The sequence below is a fragment of the Balaenoptera acutorostrata genome, chromosome 6 (genome assembly GCF_949987535.1).
Source record: "Balaenoptera acutorostrata chromosome 6, mBalAcu1.1, whole genome shotgun sequence".
NCBI classification, from domain to species: Eukaryota; Metazoa; Chordata; class Mammalia; order Artiodactyla; family Balaenopteridae; genus Balaenoptera; species Balaenoptera acutorostrata.
In genome coordinates this window covers 31,958,558-31,972,640 of record NC_080069.1, presented here as the reverse complement: position 1 = coordinate 31,972,640, position 14,083 = coordinate 31,958,558, and the positions used below count along the sequence as shown (strand labels likewise).

Genomic DNA, 14,083 nt, shown 5'->3' with positions numbered 1-14,083 from the left:
GACTGGGAGGGGGGGCAGTTCGGGGAGATAGCAGGGGTCTGCTCCCTACCCTCATTGGTTGCTCGTCTCACCCTTATGAGCGGGTCATTTCCCCTGCTCTGATGATTCGAAGTCTCTGCCGGCACCCACAGGACGGTGACTGAGGCCTCCACACTCCTCAGCATGGATCCCAGCTCCCACCCAGATCTGGGGCCGCAGACACCTCTCCCCCACCCCTGCTGCCCCTGTGAGTAAGCTGTTCTTGTGAAACACGGTCATAGTTTGTCAGGATGAACTGTTTTCTATGGGAATACAAATCAGTGTTGATACCAATACACACACATGTCCAGCCATGGGTGGAAAGGGAAGGGACAGTAGTTCTGGGGTGTCTTTGCACACCCCTAGGCCCCTAAGGCCAGTCCCCACAGCCACAGCCAGATGGGTCCTCCTCCCTCAGTTGAAAGAGATGCTGCTGCACAGAAATCCCACAAGTTCCACAAAGGGGCCCAACTGTCGTTTCCCTTAGACACACCTGTAACAGGTGCCCCATGAATTTCCCCGCGCCCATTCCCCTTGTTGCATCCTCACTGGGATTAAGAGGTAGCTGCCTCAACCACTCTCCACATTGCAATAATCCCAGTGGGACTAGAGAACGCTCCCGCTATGACGAGGCAGACAGTCCTGTCCCCATGGCCAAGACTTTTCCTGTCTGGTCAGGCCACCCACACAGGAAACCCTGGATGAGCGGAGGGTCACCCCAGCGCCATCGCCTGGCCACTTCAGGGAAGCAGAGAGAAGCTCCATAAAGACAAGGGCCGTCTCCAGGCTCCGTCCTAGAAACTGGTTAGTGTCCAGAGGGCTGAGAGGCACAAAAGCAGCTCTCCCTCCCCAGACGGTTCAGGGATGCAGAAGATGCTACAGATGCCCCAGAAGGCCCCTAGCCAAGCAGGCTTTAGAGAAGGGGATGATGAGGGGGTCCCTGGGGAAAGTGAGAGCTGTGCGTTCCCAGGGGCAGCCTGAGGAGTCCTTGTCTATGTGGAGGAAAGGTTTGGCCACCTGTAGATCCATAGCTCCTGTGACCTCCCTCACCCTTCCTTCCTCTCAGGATCGCTCTCTGTGGAGCAGCTCCACACGAAGAAGATGACAGTGGCCTGAGAGCATTTCCCACCAAAACTATCTTTATTCACAATTTTCATACATCACTCCAAAGGTCCTGCCCACACCCACCTCCCCCACCTCCCTAATCCCCCACAATCCCAGGATCAGCTCTGGGGTGAGGAGGAGCCCCTAGGCTCCCCTGGGGGCCGCCCTGGGGGGCTCGCCCTGGAGGGCCGGCCCGGCTGTTCCCTACTGGCTGCAGTGCTTCCTCTGCTTCTTCCTCCTCTTCCCTGTGACAAACGGGTCACGCTTTCTCTTTCTCGGCTGTGAGGGGCGAACCAGCCCCAGAGCAAAGGCTGGCCTCGCAGAGACCCCGTGGCCAGCCCCGGGGATGGGCAGCTTCTCAGCAGCGGCTGGGCGCCCACACAGAGCCCGCTTCCTCGACTTGGGAGCGGCTGGTGGAGCTGGGCTGGGGCCTCTTCTCTGAGGGGAGGGGGCCTGGGGAGCACTCCTGGCCCCCCAACCTCCAGGGGAGGCCAGGCCTGAGGCAGGGGCAGGACTCTGGGACAGCCGGCAAGGCGGCAGGCTCTGCGGAGAGGCCAAGAGGGAGGCCAGGCTGTGGAGCGCCTCCTCGTGCTCACTGGACGCGTCCCTGGGCCCTCGGGCCTCCGGAACAGGAGACGCCTCTCTGAGAAGAGACGCATCCCTGGGTCCCAGTAGAGGGCCAGTGCGCCTTTGACCCTGGGGAGGGGAGGGCCGTCCGGCCCGGAATGGAGAGACCTCCTGACGTCCTCGAGAGGGAACAAAGACTTTGGGCCCGAATGGGCCAGTGTCTGCTCGGATGGGCCTATGAAGAGCCTCAAAATCAATCTCTGGTGGGCAGGCTTCATCACTGACCCCTCGATGGCGGTCTTGGTCGTGCCTCTGGGCACCTTGGCCGGCGTGGGACTCAGATGGACTTGAGCCCATTCCGCGTGCACTGTGGCTCGGGGCTGCCGGCCCACCTTCCTCCTCTTTCAAGTCCAGGAGTTGTTTCTGCACCAGCTGGTAGGAGGGAGGAGGACAGTGACGGCTCCACGCGCACGTGTGAGAGGAGGAGCACTGGGCAGTGGGACAATGGCCCTGGGGGGGAGGAGGGGACGGGTGACCCCAGGACTAGACTCCAAATACAGACACGGTGGCATTCCTGCCATCCTCCTGCACCTTATTCCCAGCTGTGTGTCCTTCCCTCCGCTCCCGGCTCCCCATCCTCTCCTTCCTATCACCCTGCACTGCACCCACCCCAGAGAGGGCCCTTCCCCATGCCAGGCCTCCGAGGCAGGGAAGGGACGGACAGAGCCATGTGGGCCTCCTGCTCTGGGGCCCTACCTCTCCCCTGCTCACTGGGGTCCCTCCGTGCCCTGGTCTTCCTGGGTGTCCCTTGTCGCCCCTGTTCTACCTGCGATCCCTCCCTCCTCTGGCTCCCCTGGGCCACCTGGTTTCCCCTGTCCCCTGGGTCACCTGGGGTCCCCCCTCCCCTGGAGTCCCCTGGCTCCCTAAGTGTCCCTCTCCCTCCCCTGGCTCACTTCTTCAGGGGTGAGTCCTTCCTCCTGCTTCAGCTCCTCAGCAAGGGCCAAGACATCCAGCTGTGGGTCCGGGGAAAACAATTCTGCCGGGAATCGAGGATGAATGACTGCCTCCACCTCGGACAGAAAGAAGAGGCTGTGAGCATCCTTGGCCAGGAGTGGCCTGTGACACAAGAAGACCAGGAGGGAAAGTGAAAAGCAGAGACCCCCCCACCCCCACTCTCCTCCACAAGGCGGGGATGGTCAGCACACACACACACACACACACACACAAACATGCACATACACAGTCACACACAAAAGAGCACATATACAGATGCACATACACAGACACACAAAGGCATACACACAGACACAGACATATACACACATACACCTGCGTAAACCTCCCCTAACACCAGGCTCAGGAACAAGGAGCTGAGCTTAAATCCCATCGGCCTGAGCAGAACCCAGATCTTGGGTGCTGAGAGTTCCATGCCCTGGCATCTTGTAGACCCCAGGCTCCAGGCCCAGCCTACCTTGGTGACAGAGTGTTCCCGGGAACGCAGCTCGTCAGTGTAGCTCAAGAGACACGGGTCCAAGTAGGTGTCGTCCTCTTCCTGCTTCAGCTCATTTCCGTCCTTTCCACATTCTGCATGTGACTTGCCGCTGGCTGAGTGGACGGGTCCCACCAGCACCTCCATCCTCTCCACATCCTCCCTCACAGCCTCAGGGGGAATCTCCTTCGGCGCCTTGGGCTCCGGGTTCCCCTGGGATCTGTGTGGCTTCGGGTGCGAGGGCTGGGCCCTGGGGCCGGACATCCTGGGAGCACAGGCTGAGGCAGAGCAGGAGGAAGGGAAGGAAGGTGAGGGACTCCCGGTCCACCTCCTGACCACCAAGCGCACGTTGGTGAGGGCATTGTTTGGGGGACGTTGATGTGGGTGTGGGAAGGGTCAGGACCATCTGAAGCCTCATGCACAGTTGGAGAGGGGAGGTTAGGGGGTCATCTAAGAGAGTCACAAGTAAGGAAGTGGGGAACCTCCAATTTTCTAGGGGTCTCCCCATCAAGCCCACTTCTCAGGCAGACTTCGTGTGGGGTCCTTTGACAGGGAGGTGTGAGAGGAGTTACAAAACTGACCAAGTCAATACCCCGTAGTGACAAAGGGCAGCTGAGACCCCACCCCCCCACCCCCCGCCTCGGTGGCTCTTTTGGTTGAAAGACCAATGCCCCTGTTTTGAAAGAAAAGGATCCACATGGGGACGTTGGCCAACCCAAGGCCCCTGTTACCTGTGCCTTCAGCTCCAGTGGGAACCTGGGTGCCTGGCTGAAGGCCCACTTTCGGGGTTGGGGGCCCCCGAGGATCCAGCTTCGGTGGGGCTGGAGGAGGCAGATCCTGCGCGCACTGCATCCACTGCAAATGCTGAATGTGCATCTCCTCCTCGGCCGCAAATTCCATGAACCTGGGGGGTGACGGAGGCACAGGCCACACTGAGAAAAAGGCCTGGGTTCTGGAGCCCAACAAAGGCAGCCAAGACTGAGGCAGTGGGAGAGGACGTGCCTTGGGGCCGTCAAGGCCCTGTGAGGTGCTGTCCGCAGCAGAGAGCTGCTCCTGGAAGCGATAACAAGATCTGGGACCCTTCCTGCCTCACCAGCACTGGAGGGCATTCAACAGCACAGACCCAGGTCGCTGAATTGAACCAGGTCAACGGGACACATGGCTGACCCATGGGGCACCCTCCTCATGCCCCCGTCTCCATCCAGAACCACATGAAGGGCTGACAGCCAGAGGCTGGAACAGGCATGTGTTCCCCACAGGGGTCCTTGCCCGAATCCAGGACCCTGGGCTAGGACTGAGACTCCTGGAACATAGACCTGGAGACAGGGCCCAGGAGAGGCTGGACGATGTGGATGCTGAGCTTAGAGGAGAGGCCTTCCCTTCCTCTGAGAGGCGCTCGTTTGTTTGCTTTTGTTTCTTAAACCAAGGGGATTACCACGGAGCAAACACTGGAAGGGCCGGAGACCCTTGGGCCGACGACAGCTGGCTTCCCCAGCCTCTTCAGGGATGCCAGGGTACCCACTCAGGGCACTTTTCATGAGGAGAGGTGGTCCCAAATCTATGTTAGTGGCCGCCAGCCACCCACCACTAAGGAAGCAGCAGGCTGGCGGGTGGAGCTCTTTCCCCGGCCCAGCCCATATGGCCGGAGTTGGACCCCTACTGGACTCACAGCTTCACCCTGCCCCGTCCTGAGACCTTCATGTCAAGGCAAGGGTAGGTCAAAATCAGGGGAGGGCAGAGCTCCTGGTGGAGGAAGGACAGAAGTCTCAAACTCTCAAGGTGAGGGATGGGTTTCTGGGGGAGAGTAGGGCCCCTGGGCTGCGGGGACCCTGTGCTGGGTGACAGCCCTTCTCCTCTGTCCTCTCTGATGAGCACCCCCACGGCCAGACCCTGCCCTCACCCACTCGCCTCACCCTCCACGCAGCCCCTGGGCCCAGGACGCTGACTCACTTTTCCGCCCTCTCGTAGTAGATCATCCGGTCAAGGTTGCTCAAGCGCCGCCATTCCTGCACGGCCCTCCACAGTCCCTCCTCCAGCGGCATGTTGGGATTCAGGCGGGCCAGGGATCGAAGCACTGGGCTGTAAGCCCTCGGGGTCAGTCTCCGGGCCCAGCCCAGCCCCCACCTGCCTGACCCCACCCGCCCATGTGGACCACACATCACTCAACCCAGAATGACTGAGCAACAGGAGGGTGAGAGGCGGGCGTCTGGGAGGGCAAAGACAAGCCTTCCCGGCCACTGCTGTCACCGCCTCACACTCACTCAAGGATGACCATCCACTCCCAGGCTAGAGCTGGGACATTGTGCCTTGGGGAGCTCTTTTCCTCCTCAAGGCTGCATTTTCATAATAAAAATCATCATCATCAATGAGGCGTGGCATGTGCCAAGCAATCTGGTAACACTTCATAGATTAGCCCAAGGCGTCTTCTGCACAGTTCTCTGAGTGAAGTGTAACTGTCCCCTTTTTACGAGGGACCGGAGGTTTAGGATGGAAATGCCTGCCAGGCTCACAACTCTAGTGGGAGAGAGCCCACGCCCTTAGGAGAGCTCTACCATCACCCTGTTCCTAGTGGAATTCTCCACAACGAAGTGGAGGCATGCATAAAGCACTCTCCTGGGCCCCGCGCTCCTCCCCCTCCTCTGAAGTGGCCTCCCCTGGCCATGTGCGCTCACGTCCTGTATGAAGGACACGGCACCACAGGAGAGGGCGGCCTCCACTCCTTGGCTCCTCACCTTACACCACGACCCTCTCTGACTGCAAGTCTTCAGTCCGTATTACCATGAGAATCATGGAAGAGCAAGCTGGCCAGACTCACAGGGTGGTGGGGCCCGTTGAGATAGGGCACATTTCAGTCCTGATGTCACGGACTGGCAGGCCCACCCATGTGACCGACAGTGTGCCTTCTCATAGCATGGACATCGCCCTCACACCTTCCTTCCAGTAGCCCTAGAAACCTAACGTGCGAGTCCATCCCCAGTTCCTCTTTATCTAAAAGCTCCCATAAGCTCAGGACCCGCTGAGCGTTCACTCACATGAGAAAGCAGGAAAAAGCTTCTGCATCAGGACTCAGGTGAAAGTGTCTCCGGGCCAGGGGCTTGATGTGCTGCCAACGTCGGAAGTTACTGTACTCTCTCTGGGTGTTAGAGGAGCCATCCTGCGAGGCGTTGGACTGCTTGGTGGCCAGGCGGCCCTCCCTGGAAGCGCCATGTGGCCATGGCCCAGAGTTCACTGGGCGAATGATAGGGGCCAGCTGGGCAGCTGGTGGTGGAGCTTGAGGAGGAAAGCCTGGGGTCCAGCCTCCCTTGCCAGCCTGACGTCCTCGAAAGGGAACAAAGACTCTGAGCACGAACGGGCTACTGTCTGTTCGGATGGGCCTATGAAGAGCCTCAAAATCAATCTCTGGTGGGCAGGCTTCATCACTGACCCCTCGATGGCGGTCTTTGTCGTGCCTCTGGGCACCTTGGCCGGCGTGGGACTCAGATGGACTTGAGCCCATTCCGCGTGCACTGTGGCTCGGGGCTGCCGGCCCACCCTTGTCCTCTTTCAAGGCCAGGAGTTGTTTCTGCACCAGCTGGTAGGAGGGAGGAGGACAGTGACGGCTCCACGCGCACGTGTGAGAGGAGGAGCACTGGGCAGTGGGACAATGGCCCTGGGGGGGAGGAGGGGACGGGTGACCCCAGGACTAGACTCCAAATACAGACACGGTGGCATTCCTGCCATCCTCCTGCACCTTATTCCCAGCTGTGTGTCCTTCCCTCCGCTCCCGGCTCCCCATCCTCTCCTTCCTATCACCCTGCGCTGCACCCACCCCAGAGAGGGCCCTTCCCCATGCCAGGCCTCCGAGGCAGGGAAGGGACGGACAGAGCCATGTGGGCCTCCTGCTCTGGGGCCCTACCTCTCCCCTGCTCACTGGGGTCCCTCCGTGCCCTGGTCTTCCTGGGTGTCCCTTGTCGCCCCTGTTCTACCTGCGATCCCTCCCTCCTCTGGCTCCCCTGGGCCACCTGGTTTCCCCTGTCCCCTGGGTCACCTGGGGTCCCCCCTCCCCTGGAGTCCCCTGGCTCCCTAAGTGTCCCTCTCCCTCCCCTGGCTCACTTCTTCAGGGGTGAGTCCTTCCTCCTGCTCCAGCTCCTCAGCAAGGGCCAAGACATCCAGCTGTGGGTCTGGGGAAAACAATTCTGCCAGGAATCGAGGGTGAATGACTGCCTCCACCTCGGACAGAAAGAAGAGGCTGTGAGCATCCTTGGCCAGGAGTGGCCTGTGACACAAGAAGACCAGGAGGGAAAGTGAAAAGCAGAGACCCCCCCACCCCCACTCTCCTCCACAAGGCGGGGATGGTCAGCACGCACACACACACACACACACACACATGCATATACACAGTCACACACAAAAGAGCACATATACAGATGCACATACACAGACACACAAAGGCATACACACAGACACAAACATATACACACATACATCTGCGTAAACCTCCCCTAACACCAGGCTCAGGAACAAGGAGCTGAGCTTAAGTCCCATCGGCCTGAGCAGAACCCAGATCTTGGGTGCTGAGAGTTCCACGCCCTGGCATCTTGTAGACCCCAGGCTCCAGGCCCAGCCTACCTTGGTGACAGAGTCTTCCCGGGAACGCAGCTCGTCAATGCAGCTCAAGAGACACGGGTCCAAGTAGGTGTCGTCCTCTTCCTGCTTCAGCTCATTTCCGTCCTTTCCACATTCTGCATCTGATTCGCCTGTGGCTGAGTGGACGTGCCCCGCCAGCGCCTCCATCCTGTCCACATACTCCCTCACAGTCTCAGGGGGAATCACCTTGGGCGCCTTGGGCTCCGGGTTCCGCTGGGATCTGTGTGGCTTCGGGTGCGAGGGCTGGGCCCTGGGGCCGGACATCCTGGGAGCACAGGCTGAGGCAGAGCAGGAGGAAGGGAAGGAAGGTGAGGGACTCCCGGTCCACCTCCTGACCACCGAGCGCACGTTGGTGAGGGCATTGTTTGGGGGACGTTGATGTGGGTGTGGGAGGGGTCAGGACCATCTGAAGCCTCATGCACAGTTGGAGAGGGGAGGTTAGGGGGTCATCTAAGAGAGTCACAAGTAAGGAAGTGGGGAACCTCCAATTTTCTAGGGGTCTCCCCATCAAGCCCACTACTTAGGCAGACTTCGTGTGGGGTCCTTTGACAGGGAGGTGTGAGAGGAGTTACAAAACTGACCAAGTCAATACCCCGTAGTGACAAAGGGCAGCTGAGACCCCACCTCCCCACCCCCCGCCTCGGTGGCTCTTTTGGTTGAAAGACCAATGCCCCTGTCTTGAAAGAAAAGGATCCACATGGGGACGGTGGCCAACCCTAGGCCCCTGTTACCTGTGCCTTCAACTCCAGTGGGAAGCTGGGTGCCTGGCTGAAGGCCCACTTTCGGGGCTGGGGGCCCCCGAGGATCCAGCTTCGGTGGGGCTGGAGGAGGCAGGTCCTGCGCGCACTGCATGCACTGCAAATTCTGAATGTGCATCTCCTCCTCGGCTGCAAATTCCATGAACCTGGGGGGTGACGGAGGCACAGGCCACCCTGAGAAAAAGGCCTGGGCTCTGGAGCCCAACAAAGGCAGCCAGGACTGAGGCAGTGGGAGAGGACGTGCCTTGGGGCCGTCAAGGCCCTGTGAGGTGCTGTCCGCAGCAGAGAGCTGCTCCTGGAAGTGATAACAAGATCTGGGACCCTTCCTGCCTCACCAGCACTGGAGGGCATTCAACAGCATAGACCCAGGTCGCTGAATTGAACCAGGTCAACGGGACACATGGCTGACCCAGGGGGCACCCTCCTCATGCCCCCGTCCCCATCCAGAACCACATGAAGGGCTGACAGCCAGAGGCTGGAACAGGCATGTGTTCCCCACAGGGGTCCTTGCCCGAATTCAGGACCCTGGGCTAGGACTGAGAGTCCTGGAACATAGACCTGGAGACAGGGCCCAGGAGAGGCTGGACGATGTGGATGCTGAGCTTAGAGGAGAGGCCTTCCCTTCCTCTGAGAGGCGCTCGTTTATTTGCTTTTGTTTCTTAAACCAAGGGGATTACCATGGAGCAAACACTGGAAGGGCCGGAGACCCTTGGGCCGACGACAGCTGGCTTCCCCAGCCTCTTCAGGGATGCCAGGGTACCCACTCAGGGCACTTTTCATGAGGAGAGGTGGTCCCAAATCTATGTTAGTGGCCGCCAGCCACCCACCACTAAGGAAGCAGCAGGCTGGCGGGTGGAGCTCTTTCCCCGGCCCAGCCCATATGGCCGGAGTTGGACCCCTACTGGACTCACAGCTTCACCCTGCCCCGTCCTGAGACCTTCATGTCAAGGCAAGGGTAGGTCAAAATCAGGGGAGGGCAGAGCTCCTGGTGGAGGAAGGACAGAAGTCTCAAACTCTCAAGGTGAGGGATGGGTTTCTGGGGGAGAGTAGGGCCCCTGGGCTGCGGGGACCCTGTGCTGGGTGACAGCCCTTCTCCTCTGTCCTCTCTGATGAGCACCCCCACGGCCAGACCCTGCCCTCACCCACTGGCCTCACCCTCCACGCAGCCCCTGGGCCCAGGACGCTGACTCACTTTTCCGCCCTCTCGTAGTAGATCACCCGGTCAGGGTTGCTTCTGCACCGCCATTCCTGCACGGCCCTCCACAGTCCCTCCTCCAGCGGCATGTTGGGATTCAGGCGGGCCACGGATCGAAGCACTGGGCTGTAAGCCCTCGGGGTCAGTCTCCGGGCCCAGCCCAGCCCCCACCTGCCTGACCCCACCCGCCCATGTGGACCACACATCACTCAACCCAGAATGACTGAGCAACAGGAGGGTGAGAGGCGGGCATCTGGGAGGGCAAAGACAAGCCTTCCCGGCCACTGCTGTCACCGCCTCACACTCACTCAAGGATGACCATCCACTCCCAGGCTAGAGCTGGGACATTGTGCCGTGGGGAGCTCTTTTCCTCCTCAAGGCTGCATTTTCATAATAAAAATCATCATCATCAATGAGGCGTGGCATGTGCCAAGCAATCTGCTAACACTTCATAGATTAGCCCAAGGCGTCTTCTGCACAGTCCTCTGAGTGAAGTGTAACTGTCCCCTTTTTACGAGGGACCGGAGGTTTAGGATGGAAATGCCTGCCAGGCTCACAACTCTAGTGGGAGAGAGCCCACGGCCTTAGGAGAGCTCTCCCATCACCCTGTTCCTAGTGGAATTCTCCACAACGAAGTGGAGGCATGCATAAAGCGCTCTCCTGGGCCCCGCGCTCCTCCCCCTCCTCTGAAGTGGCCTCCCCTGGCCATGTGCGCTCACGTCCTGTATGAAGGACACGGCACCACAGGAGAGGGCGGCCTCCACTCCTTGGCTCCTCACCTTACACCACGACCCTCTCTGACTGCAAGTCTTCAGTCCGTATTACCATGAGAATCATGGAAGAGAAAGCTGGCCAGACTCACAGGGTGGTGGGGCCAGTTGAGATGGGGCACATTTCGGTCATGATGTCACGGACTGGCAGGCCCACCCATGTGACCGACAGTGTGCCTTCTCATAGCATGGACATCGCCCTCACACCTTCCTTCCAGTAGCCCTAGAAACCTAACGTGCGAGTCCATCCCCAGTTCCTCTTTATCTAAAAGCTCCCATAAGCTCAGGACCCGCTGAGCGTTCACTCACATGAGAAAGCAGGAAAAAGCTTCTGCATCAGGACTCAGGTGAAAGTGTCTCCGGGCTAGGGGTTTGATGCGCTGCCAACGTCGGAAGTTACTGTACTCTCTCTGGGTGTTAGAGGAGCCATCCTGCGAGGCGTTGGACTGGTTGGTGGCCAGGCGGCCCTCCCTGGAAGCGCCATGTGGCCATGGCCCAGAGTTCACTGGGCGAATGATAGGGGCCAGCTGGGCAGCTGGTGGTGGAGCTTGAGGAGGAAAGCCTGGGGTCCAGCCTCCCTTGCCAGCCTGCCTAACTCCAACAGCTGAAGCAGTCACAACGGTCCCCATCACAGGGGTTGCTATGAATTCGGGTGCAGGACATGCAGCACTCCTGCTGAGGGCCCCTGGAGCGCTCCAGTTGAGGGGGGCCTGAGTAACGACAGAGGTCTGAGTCTGGGGGGCCTCCACTGTCCTCCCTTGTGACCTGACTTCGACAGTGAGGTTGCAAGCCCCAGGGGCACTGGGGCCACGGCCACCATTAGCCACCATAGGCGTCCTGGGGAAAGCTGGCAGCAGCAGGCTGCTGCCAGGAGGGAATGCTGGGGTGATGGGACGTGGCAGGTGCTGCTGCCAGGGTGGCCGGTGCTGGGCGCCAGGAATGGGTGGAGGGAAGGGCACTGCCGTGAAAGTAGACAAGGAGGCACCGGGGTTCATGGTCACATCCGTTCCCAGCACTGGACATGCTGTTGAGGCAAAGGAAAGGAGTGAATGGAGGAGGAGAATGGGCAAGTGGGACTGAGGCTTTCTGTGGCATCAGAGTGTAAATCTCCACAGGTGAGGGACACTTGGACAAGGGAAACTGTGCAGCGTGCAAATGTCTTCAAGTGATTTTCATGCCCTGACCTCCACTTGAGAATTATTCCACTGGTGACCCCGCGCCCATCCACCAAGGTCCCTGACCCCTGTCTGCCGAGAAGAAATCGCCTCAGCAAGCACTGACTTGGAGAGCCTCCCTAAGGCACCCCCTGGCACCTAAGCCTCACAGGCTGTCTCCCAAGATCTGGAACTGTGTGGACATCCGCTCTGTGAGAAATGCCCCTCAGCCGGCGTACTAGCAGCTAGGGACCTTCTCCAAGGTAAGTTCTAGGCACCCAAAAGCCCTTTGTGGACAGGTATTGTGTAAAATATTAGGGCCCCACCTCCTCCTCAGTCCTCCTTTTCCTGATGCTCAGTAGAGATCCCCTCTTTCTTTCCTAGCCTCACAAAACGAAACAAAATGCTGGAAAATATCTCTCTAATGGAATCCTGATACAAACCCATAACACTGGCCCAGAATGCACCTGCATCTCAGAACAACCCACAGCAGACACGTAACATGGGCCAGGTCCTGCCACCCCCTCCCCAGTGCCCAGAGTCACTGTCATCACTCAGGAGTTCTGTTCCTAGGAGGCGGGGGTGGGGGGAGTGGTGTGTGAGAAGTAGGCGCGTGTCCCTTAGATTCTGTCATTTCACAGCCAGTGATGGCTGCAGAGGATTAAACAAGGGCCAGGGAATTGTCATGTTACATTGGTCATGGGAGTACAGACCGCCTGTGGTCCTTCCCCCTCCAGCTCCCAATAACGGAAAGTCAATCTGAGAAGCAGGCAGAAGCCAGTTGCCATGGCGATCAAGTTGTCTGGATCACATCCCTGTTCACGAGAACAAGGTACACACCACGGTGCACCTAATTAACCAGAACAGGTGTCATAGGACGTTTAATAATAACACAGAAGATCGTCTTCCTGCCCCTGGGCTACACTCCTTCCCCCTTTAAAAGAGGAAGCAGCCTTCACTGACATTCCACCCGAAACAACCCCACTCCACATCTGTCTCCTGTCCATGAAGGAGTGACAGGAAATATGAACAAACTCTTCCTCTCAAGGCAGCCTGAGGGTCCACCATGAGATACTGGACGAGATGAAGTAGGTCTGAAGTACTGCGATTCCACAAAAGGAAGAACAATTCAGAGCAACTCAGGAACCTGAGCCCTCTCTTGGCTGAAGTTACACGGTTGCCCATCCCCTGTTGAATCCAAAGCAACAGTTGCCTGAACTGAGAAGTGAGCTCTGGGCTGGGAGGAGTGGACGAGGTGTGGGCTGCGGCAGTTAGAGTAACCTCCTGCCTAGCTCTCGGAGAGGACACTTCACTGCAGGTGTGGCCACACACAGCCCCACTGAATAGTTTTCTCACCAAGACCATCTCTCCCCACGGCCCCCTTAGATACAGTATGCTCCTGTTCCAATCCCTTAGAAAGATATGGTGAGGCAAGCTTCAGGTGCCTCAGGAACACAAGACACGTCTAGGCTTTCCTCATGACCCTCCCTGTGTCACCACCAGGACATCACACACATCCTTACACACACGTTTCAAAGTGGCTTGTCTCCCTTCTAGAAAGAATCAACCTGCCTGCTGCCATCCTTTCTCCATAGCCAGGGCAATTCCTCTTGATCCACCTCCAATGACCCCTCCTCCCCAGTGCAGTCTCAGGTTTCTTCAGGCTCCCCAGTCTCCCCAGGTGAAATGTCCTCGTGTGTCCAGTGCTCTCTTCTCCCTCTACTTCAGTCCAACTGTGTGCCCACCGTGAAGTGTCACGTGTGAACCCGAAGGATGTGAGGGATGGCAGGGTCTCTGAGAACACACCCCCAGCCTATAGGCTTACCTCCTTCTGAAGCCGTCCTGCAGGCTTGGGCACGGACTACTGCTGCCTGGTAGCCTCAATGAGAAAAGTCAAGACCAGGACCCAGAGAGTGACCTGCTTCAACAGACGCTCAGGGTCCAACTGAAGGAGGGGCCGGTTTGAGTCATAACAGTAGAATGTGGCTGAAACATTCTGCAGTGCGGGAGGGGCAGAGGGCACGTGGGTCTGGGTAGGGGTGGGGTGGCGAGACATTCCACGAGGCCTCTGGCAGGTAGGCAAGAACCGGAAGTTCCTTCCACCTCACACAGTGGCAACACAATTGGCGTGTGCCTCTTTACGCAGTTTATAGACTGTTTTTTTGATTCACGGCACCGAGGTTGGACTTGACGGTCCCTTCCTTTCACTTCTTTTTCCATCAACCTAGTTTTGTGTCCCTCAACACACTCTGCTTCCTACCTGGCTCTTGACTTACTTCAACAGAGACTAGACTTTCTGAACAAAATTCAGAACGGTTAGTCTGATAAACACTTGGGTATTTATGGCCACATGGAACTGAGTATTTGAAATTAGGATTGTCTCAGCAGATCCAGTGTCTTTG

General features: G+C 58.5%; 1 protein-coding gene across 1 annotated transcript; it reads right to left on the bottom strand.

Annotated features, from left to right (window-relative positions):
* Positions 1 to 1,241: 1,241 nt before the first annotated feature.
* On the bottom strand, positions 1,242 to 13,594 carry LOC130708483 (NUT family member 2G-like). Its single transcript, XM_057549127.1, has 9 exons — positions 13,507 to 13,594; positions 10,837 to 11,551; positions 9,755 to 9,883; positions 8,588 to 8,708; positions 5,129 to 5,184; positions 4,026 to 4,082; positions 3,161 to 3,398; positions 2,643 to 2,759; positions 1,242 to 2,121 (listed from the first exon to the last, which is right to left on the bottom strand). Exons 2-9 carry the CDS (start codon positions 11,520 to 11,522, stop codon positions 1,327 to 1,329), a joined length of 2,199 nt encoding a protein of 732 aa, XP_057405110.1. The 5' UTR covers positions 11,523 to 11,551; positions 13,507 to 13,594; the 3' UTR covers positions 1,242 to 1,326.
* Positions 13,595 to 14,083: the final 489 nt, after the last annotated feature.

Bases quoted from the DNA above. Each gene is read 5' to 3' on its own strand.
- LOC130708483 (XM_057549127.1), bottom strand. From the start codon at position 11,522: ATGAACCCCGGTGCCTCCTTGTCTACTTTCACGGCAGTGCCCTTCCCT. The intron at 9,884-10,836 runs GTGAGTGAACGC...GAGGGCTTACAG, and splicing joins GCTTTTTCCTGCTTTCTCAT to CCCAGTGCTTCGATCCGTGG. The intron at 5,185-8,587 runs AAAGTGGGCCTT...AGGGCCGTGCAG, and splicing joins CTCGGGGGCCCCCAGCCCCG to GAATGGCGGCGCTTGAGCAA.